Genomic DNA, 9,725 nt, shown 5'->3' with positions numbered 1-9,725 from the left:
CACACACAAAAAACCACAAACACTACAGAAGCACACTTAAATGGTAACTAACTGGACACTAACGCACACAAAAAAACATGTAATTATTGCACAACTACGCATACACACATAACATCCACAACCAGAATTAGTCTTGATTAAACAGACGCATCTACCCAGATAAATAATGTGTGGACAGACTGAAAATCCTGACTTACACGCCCACAAACACCAACACACACACCCCTGCCACACCACAAATTCCCTTTAGGCTGATAAATAGTGGAGAATGTTGAAATGCCATTTAAACGCCCATCTTTAAGTTTTAATGACACACAAGTGTACAACACAGATAGAGTTACTACGTTAACAGCAACCAATGTACAGTCCAACAGCTGTCTTGGTGTGTGTGTGTGTGTGTGAGCGTGTAGAAGGGCATCTGTCTCTAAAGCCCGTTGATTGCAGCGGCTGAAACATTTAGAGTAAATGCAGAATTGGTTTCCGCATGCTCACAATGTCCATGAACGGTGTGTTTCACAGATGGCTATATTCTGTTCTAGTTGTTCTTTATAGTGGCTCGGAGGTCAGACGCAGGAATGCAAAAATATAATAAATGGTCAAAGCAAAGGGTTTAAAACTCTATTACATCAGGCAACCTGAGGCATTGATTGGTACAAACATTTTCTTTTAAAGAGAGATAATGAAACAGGCAAACTTGATTGATGGCAAAACAAATGTATCAAATTGCGGTCGCTGTGACCTTGTGATTAGAAAAATAGTCTTGTCACCAAAGACACTCAGCACTAAGGTCCAAAAAGTTAAGGTAAAAAAAAATATATCAACATATTAAACATAAGCTATGCTAATTACTATGGAAAAGTACAAGTTTGGTCATTTAAAGTTTAGCCTATTGTTTTCCACCGAACACACACAATTACCTGTATAGGTGTATCTGTTGGCATCTCTGCTGTACACTACCTCCTCATGAGATGGACACAGGTTCTCAGTGTGTGTGTGACTGTATGCCTCTGCCATTTTGTATGTGTTATCACTTCTGTTTGTATTTGTAGACAGGCCCCTAGTGAGAGTTTCATGAGTGGTGTTGAGGGAAGGTGAGTATGTTGTGGAGGGTTTATCAGGGTGTTTGTGCGCAGACAGGACCCATGTGCAGGCGTTCGTAGATGGATCGAGGTCACACGAGCCACAGTAAGCTGTAGAAGCTGCAGCTACAGGACACACGGCGCCCTGCAAACACTGGTGCTGCACAGAGGTGGAAAGGAGAGACAGTTAAAGATGGAGAGAAAAAATGTAACTATGAGGTTAAAAATCTTAATTTTCTGTAAGTGATTTGTTGACATGATTGCACTGCACACTGTCACAACTACCACAGAAACTCATCTTATAGAAGTTTACTATTATCTTTTACTAATTCTGAAGTGTTTCTCTCCGTCTCTGACACACAATACATGCAATACGTGTAGCTATGTTCGTGCTTGTGTGTGGTAAGCATGGTCCTTAATGACATCATTAGAGCTAATGAGAGTTCCTACCCTTTGTCCCTGTGTGTGTGTGTGCCTCTGTTTGTGTATGTGTGTATGCGCGTGCCTGTTTCATGCTGACTTAGGAACACACAAACACCACATGACCCCAGTTGATAAATGGAAAATGGCTCAATCCCCAACTCCTGATGTGACAATGAGTTTGGGAGAGGGAGAAGGAAGGAGAGAGAGAGAGAGAGAGAGAGAGAGAGAGAGAGAGAGAGAGAGAGAGAGAAATTCTATCTACCAATATTGCTAGAAGATGACCTGCTTTTGAAACACTTCTAGTAGATATTTAATCCACAGAGAAAATGTAAAGGACATATGGCACAACTCTACACATGAAAAATAACATAGAATGTGTCAAACAGCTATTGTATTAAGAACAAATGACGTTTTAAAAAGTGATTGATGATGTGCCTCACATATCATATATGTCTAAGAAAAAACATAAATAAAACAGCATAGGATTTCACAAACTTCGACATTCATTTGCTATAGTGTGTAGAGACATAAACACAGAGACACAAACAGTTGTACACACCACACACATTCTCTCACATACCTGTATCAACAGGCCGGGTGTGGGTTCATCTGCACACACGTGTCGTTGAGGGTCGTAGCCAATCCCATTGCAGCACTCCTCCTCCTGATGTATGACCTTTGACCCACAGCACTGCAGTGTCACTGTGGCATTGCCAGCAGGGTGCATGGTGGGATATCCGTCATTACTCACACAGCACAGAGAGGTTGAAGAGTTTATATACTCCTGACCACAGCAGACAAAACCTAAGGATAAGAAAACATGCATCACGCTATTGTTCTGATCGTACTGTAGCAGGAAATTATCTTTTATGGAACACCTTCCACTTCTCATTTACAGACTACACAAGACGAGTGTGTCTTTTAATTCTCTAATTAATCAGTTTTAAGTTCTGGATATTTAAATTAGCTACAAATGTATTACACAGATTTATATAATTTACATGCTGTGGTTATATTTCTACATTCAACAGTGAAAGCACCATTTTGTGTCTCACTTTGATTGTTTTCATCATCACCTCTTCTTGTCATCCTCTGCTTCGCCATACTCAAATACTACTCATCCTATTAATATTTCCTCCTCTTCCACCTCTCCTCCTACGTCAATCCCTTCCCTTCGCCTCCTCTTGTTTTATGTTCCTCTTCTCTCCATACTGTAAAAAGATCCAGGCCATGCAGTATTGTCTCTCCTCTACACTTCCCAAACTCTCGTTTCGTCTTCTCCTCAACCTCTATTTTCCCGTCTGCACAGAAACAGTATTTACGCTGCTCTAAATATTAGTGTGCATCTTCTCTTATCGACTCTTATCCTCCCTTTCCTCTTCTCCTCCCCTGTACGCCTCTTTTCCTCTCCTGTATTCATCTCTTCGTACAGCAGTAATATTCAGGCTATGCTGTCGAAAGTGTGCAGGGGGAGAGGAAGTGTGTTTTTCTGAGAGCTGCCATCTCTGACAGTGATAGGTGATGTCTTTCTGCTACCACTTCACCTTCAGCAGCAAGGTGACATTTAAAATACATGCTATCACTCCATTTCCCTGTAAATGTTTTGCAGCTGAATATCAAATTTCAAGCCATGTTTCTCCACATTCTCCAGCGCTTCATATTTCAAATTCAAATGATTTGAGTCACTTTGAATGATTGACAAATTTAAACTGTTTAAGTGTCTGTACATTTTAAGTCAAAAGAATTGTTCTTGGTCGAGAAAATATCATTTTCCTCTACAGAAACGCAAGAAGTTATACATTATTCTCGTTAGAAAAGCTGCTAATGAAGTCTATAGGCATATAAAGTCCTTCTTGTTGAGTAACTAAGGTTAGTTATGTTATGTTTTATTAATATACTGACTACATGAACTTATTTCCACCTTCACACAATTGTGATACCCCAAAATAAACATGAGGGTGACACAAAACTGGCAGCAGCTCTTAAAGAGGAGCTACAAAACAAAAAAACAAATGCATATCATACTATGGCAACGGCGTCGTATGTACATGCTGCGGCCGGTAACTCCCATGAATTTCGCCACAGTTTTGTCTTAATTTGTTGTCCTCTCGTGTTAATTACTGAAGCACTTAAGGCATATGGCAACAGTTATCCTGTTCTACACATCACATCTATTGCACTCCTGTCCATCCTGGGAGAGGGATCCCTCCTCTGTTGCTCTCCCTAAGGTTTCGTCCTCTTTTCTCCCCGTTAAAGGGTTTTTTTGGGGGAGTTTTTCCTGTTCCGATGCGAGGGTTCTGGGACAGAGGATGTCAAATGTGTACAGATTGTAAAGCCCTCTGAGGCAAATTTGCAATTTGTGATTTTGGGCTATACAAAAATAAATTGAATATGACCGAATACACTCATCAACATCGAAGAAGGGATTCATTTGTGGGGAGTGCACCTTGAGGCGATCCCCACTTACGCCATTGAAAGCAGGGTCGACCGCCCCAGGAGGAGAGGCAAGATGGAAGCTGAGCTAACCCAGCTAGGACCTGAGGCGATTCCACCACCCAGTCTGCTCCTGGCTTATGTCCGGTGGCAGTACAATTTGCCTAAACCACGTTGGTGACTGTTATGCCCACATTTTTACAGAGACCTGGCTCCATTGTGGCATACCGGATCAAGCTGCACTTGAAGGGCGGACCACGGGACATAACCAGACATGAATATCACACTTTTTTTAATATGGGACCTGGTGCCTTCTCTCCAGTGGCACTCCCATTAACACAAGTTGAGCCAATCCGGTTACTTTGGCGTATTAGCTTAGTTGAGGGGGAGGATTGTCAAGCTTTGGCCATACAATGGATTAGGACTATAATATTGTCCTGCTATGATACCGAGTCAGCAAAGTAACCCCCCACTGTGAGAATGCATTGAAAATACAAATGAGCATGGCATGGCACGACACAGCTCAACTAAAATATCATAACCGGGCTGATGGAAAAAGGACAAATTGTATTTTAATGAGTGTCCAATTGAAAAAAAAAGCTTCTCATTTTGAATCAGACTGAAATGTTATAAGAACCCCTCGGTCTCCCGTGATTATTTAGTTTATTTATAAATAATCTAACTTTCATGAGGTATTTAGCAAATTCATCCTAACAGCCGATGACATACTGATCTGTAGCACTATCTACCCCCAGCTGTGTTGCCCATTTTATTTGACAGCAGACATTAAACACTAAGTCATTGCATTGTACCATGGCCTCGCCCTTTAATGGGGCTGCAGCTAGTTGTGGAGTGATAAATAACTTATTGTTTAACAACCCAATCAGCGCTCACTCTTTGCGCACATGAAAAGCTGTTCATTTAGGCAATCATTTCACTTAAAGGCCAGAAGTGGAGGATGGCACATATTTTCTCCTGTGCTGTTGCAGTGCATTATATCCTCACCGCATCCATCACAGGAAAGAAACATGTGACAGGAAAATGCATGCGTATGTATGTGTGTGATTGTGTGACATAAAGGCAGTCTGACGGCTAGTAACTCACTTAGCAGCGGCAGCTGTTGCAGAGTGGGGGCTTGGTGGCCAATTCCCCCAGCGCCTTACTTCAGCTTCAATGACGCGCAAATAAACAGCTCAACACTTTTCCAAAATAGCTTCCTTCCACTCATCCCTCGTCCTCTCGGCATCTTCACCTCTACTCCTCCCTCCCATCCGGACGCCAGGCCCTCTGTGGCTCACAATTTTTACTTTATTTGTCTCACTTCCATTTACTCCCAAGCAGTCAGACTGTCTTTCCATGTATCGTTCGACATGGCTCTGTTCAAAAACACTACATATCTTGATTCTGCCTTTCGCTTCTTCTGACTCTAGGAAATGGCAACTTTATCACCTGTGACCTGAAGTTCAAGAGTTATCTCCTGCCGCTTCTCCGCATCAATCTGTTCTTTCTCTGATCATTCTTTTTTAGCCGCATCCCTTACTTCCACCTATATCTCCCAATCTTCAAAACGGTCTGTCTTCCCTCTGTAGTCCATGTTCTACCTTCTTTTACTTCATCCCTTTTCTATCCCCAATGTTTTAATTTAACTATTTTTCCCATCATACTATTAATCTGCCCTTCTTTCTGTTCCAACATTTCTACTTGTTCCTCTTTCCCCCTATTTTCTTCCCATCATCTTTACATGTTCTTCATTTCCTCCTCCTCCTCCTCCTCCTCTTTCCCCTCCACTATTGCTCTCTCTATCTCTGCCTCCATTCAGTTTATAGGTCTACATTAGCTTGTTTACTGCTCTGCAGCTAAACTTCACTACTGAATTATCACCCATTCAGCAGAAATCCAATCCCTGTCTTTGTAAGCGTTATCTGTTTGGGTTTGTGTGACATGCTTGTACATTTGTGTTACCGTTTTGAAACACACACCTACTATTTTCTCTTCCTCTCTGTAAGCTGTGTGCGTTTGTGCATGCATATGCATGTGAGTGTATGCGTTGACAACATTCTATCACACACCTCTTGTTTTCTCTCTTGCATTGCAGAACGCTTCAGCCCTAATCTTCAGATTTACGTTGGATTTGCATACATTCGTTAATAGCATCGGGAGCGCCGCGTCAACACAAGGTGCTTAGACAACGAGAATTATTATTAGGGTTTCAGTCATTCCACTTAATGATAAGTCAATATTTAGCCCTGCCAATGAACTACTGATAAAAATGTGTGTTGTGGATTAGAGTTATCCGAGCTCTCTAGGAGACCAAAACCCCTCCACAACTTTAAACAAACCAAACACTTTTAAATACCTGCATATATTACAAGGGGTTTGGCACAAAGTGCAAAGCAAGTGCACACATACTCAGTCTGTGTTCATGCATACAAGCACACACACAGTCACATTGAAGAAGCTTTCATACATCTGGACACTCATACACATTAAGGATCAAGCACATAAAAGCGTTATTTAAGAGCAAGCTTATCGCAGATATACAAAATATATTGGTATCGGGCATATATGCCGGTCAATAAGTTACAAATAATTGCAGACAAGACACGCTAAAGACATGTTTGAAAATGTGTTTTTGATTTGAATTCAATCTGTTGACATGAATATTGGTTGGAGAAAGCTTTACTGTATCTTGCATCTGATAAACAGAAACAAAAAAGTACCTGCAAAATACACATTTATATATGTATTCATACATACAAATGAATGAGTCATCTGTGACAGGCTATTTCAGCGATCAAAGATTCTGAATTGTCATGCTACAGGCTTGTAGAGTACACACTGTAATACACTTTTCATTTAATGTATTATAGTTCAGAATATCATTTTCATAGTTCTGATTTTCAAAAATGTAAATGTATGGGGGTATATTTCCATACACTATATATTGAATGTCAGCTCCACTATTTATGCATTTTTGTTGAGTTATTGTTTATAGTTGATAAACATTTAATTTCCTGCTTTGAAATCCTGCTCAATATCTTGGTGGTCACAATTGTTTGTTATGCATCTGTTAAAAACAACTATATCAGTTCTCATGAAACTCTCAATAAAGTATCAGCCTCAAATATCCAGTGTTGGTTGGGCTCTACACAAACATGCACACACACTCTCTGCACGAGGGAGGGTTTGTGTGTTGAGTGTGTGTGTGTGTGTATGTGCGCGCACTTTGTGCTCCAAAGGGGCCAGACTATATGCCATGTCGAGAGATGAAATCGCAGTAGATTGACTTTCTCACACAGTGCACAGTGTTCCCATGTGGACACACACATGTGGATGTTAGGGCAGCAAGCACACACACACACATATATAATCAAAGACACGCACACACACACACATATATAATCAAAGACACACACACACACACGCACACGCACACACTCTTTTCCCAGCTGACTGGTTGTCCTCTTGTCTTTCTGACGTCTTTTTTTTTATTCATCTCAACAGCATTACCAGCTGGGCATGTGTGTGTGTGCATCTTTGGCTGTATGAGTCTTGAGTGTTTGTTTCAGTGTGTGTATGTGTGTGTTGAGCTTAGGGAAATGCGTTGGTGGCAGTTATATTTTCACCACTCTACAGGGATTCACTAAAAACTGAGACACACAGCAAGCAGCTGTTCATGGTGTGTGTTTAAAGTGTCTGTGTGAGAAGGGGGATTGAGATGAAGATAGACATTGTGATAAAGAAATGAACAACTAAAAGAGTTTGACAAATGGATAAAACAGGAAAAAACTATTAAAAGATGTGATATGAGAAATAAAGAACATAACATACTGTATTTCGTAGTCTCCTGTGGATGCACCAAAATCATGTGTTGTTTGTATGGTTATCAAGTACATATCACGTGAATCAGAATCACCTTAATTAGCCAAGTATGTGTGGACATACAAGGAATATGACTCGTTTGTTTTTCATCTCTCTTAAGTACTTATACAGAAATAGAAATAACAGACAAGGGACAAGGACAAGGGACAAGGAAGGTGGACAAATAAAGGTAAAGGATAGACAGGACTGTAATGTACAGAAGCAGTGAAAAAGATAGGTGTACATATAAGTTATACAAAAAGCACCAATGACCAACAATAAAATAAGAAATAAAATATCTATACACAAGCCAAGTGTTCTGCAAGTTGTAAGATAGAAGATAGAGAGAGATATAACCATTTTTGTCAGTTACGGAAACAAACTCTTTTATCAATTCATAAAGATGTAAAATGATTAAATTAATAACATCTTTTAAAGCAGACACACATGGAGACTCCAGAGCAGATGTATTCACCTCACAGGTAATCCCACATGCCTTCCACTTTCCAATGCTTACACATACTGCCTACACCAATTCTTTCCTCAACCCTACCAGAGACATTGTAGCTGACAACACAAAGACCCATGAACCGCCTCCTTCATGTTATCCATCACTGGCATCAATGTGATCTGAGAGTTGGTGAGTTACGGGTGTGGCAGAGGCCATATGTAGCACCAGGATGTTCAAAGCAAGTGCTGGCCAGCAAGTAGAGGTTCTCTAGTGCGGTGGTTCTCAAATGGGGGTACGTGAGATTTAGAAAAAATATTGAAAATTAGCCTCCATTAAAAAATCCTTGAAAAATAGTTATTTAATAAATATTCAATAAAATATAAGTGTAAGTTCATAAACTGAATTTTGTATTCAGTAGGCTATTCAATTTCATTATCCTAAACAATGCAATCTTCAGTGTTGACAGTAATAAATCAGACACTGATGATCTTTTTTTCAACCAAAAATGAGAAAAGGTTGAGAACCACTGCTCTAGTGGCTACCTATATGTCCACGTTAATGCTTCCAAGCCGCGGGTGCATCTCCAGAGGAGAAAACTTCCTGCGTTGAACTCAAATACAACTTTTGGCAGAAGATGTGAGGGAACAAATGACATAAAGAAGTGTCAGACAGCTCAGTCTTTTTGTTGCCGTCAACAAATTGACAGAATTCAAAGAGGAATTTTCACAAAGAACTGAGACACACTCATTTCATTAGTTTGGATAACTTTGTGTACAGCTTTGTTTCAAAACAAAGGCACACAAAAAATTCAATAATGGGCACCTTTGTCTTATGACCTTAACAGCAGCATGACTCGCCCGTTAGTTGGATAAAGAGTAAAACATCCTGCCACTGTCGTGTAGGGATAACAGTTGAACAAAAGGTTTTAATGATTGTAAAACACAGTTATGCAGAAGTATGTAGCACGATTCCATTGTAACTTCATCCTTTAGTCGTCACTTTTAGCAAAGTAGTAAAAATGTCAAGGTCTCTTTGTGTGGGTGGTCTTGTTCATGCGAGTTCAATACTCTCCCTGCTCATACCTGGAAGTTATGTCTTTTAATATTTTTCAACTCGTACACTTTTGATAAATCCACAATGATTAACTGCGACAGAATCAAAAATAACACAAAGGCAAACACACGCACACACAAAACACAGCAGATTGTCCTCATCTCTGTGTTCCTGACAGCCTCTGGTTTTATTCTTGCCAGTCATTAAAGTAAACCTAATAGAAAAGCCATCATCATAAATACATTAACAGAGAGAGAAATGTCTTCCTGTGTTCAGAGAGTACTCGATCTTCTAAAGCAGCCAGACGCTGCTGTTTGGAATGCACTACTGTTGGCCATTTGCTACCCATCATTGATGAGGGGCTTTTGGCAATGATAAACACACACACACACACACACACACACACACACACACACACACACACA

General features: G+C 40.3%; 1 protein-coding gene across 1 annotated transcript in view; it reads right to left on the bottom strand.

The window, feature by feature from the left end:
• Window positions 1-829: 829 nt before the first annotated feature.
• The window catches only part of ush2a (Usher syndrome 2A (autosomal recessive, mild)), a 120,259-nt gene continuing 111,363 nt past the window's right edge, over window positions 830-9,725 (bottom strand). The window contains exons 58-59 of the mRNA XM_031846206.1: window positions 2,083-2,306; window positions 830-1,239 (exon numbers count right to left, since the gene is read on the bottom strand). Of these exons, the coding sequence (XP_031702066.1) occupies window positions 871-1,239; window positions 2,083-2,306 (593 nt within the window). The 3' untranslated portion in view covers window positions 830-870. The remainder of the gene's footprint in view (window positions 1,240-2,082; window positions 2,307-9,725) is intronic.

This window comes from Anarrhichthys ocellatus, unplaced genomic scaffold (assembly GCF_004355925.1).
Source record: "Anarrhichthys ocellatus isolate YVR2014 unplaced genomic scaffold, GSC_Weel_1.0 scaffold6, whole genome shotgun sequence".
In the NCBI taxonomy this organism is placed as follows: domain Eukaryota; kingdom Metazoa; phylum Chordata; class Actinopteri; order Perciformes; family Anarhichadidae; genus Anarrhichthys; species Anarrhichthys ocellatus.
Note: the sequence above shows the minus strand (reverse complement) of the source record. Positions and strands in the feature narration are given on the sequence as shown.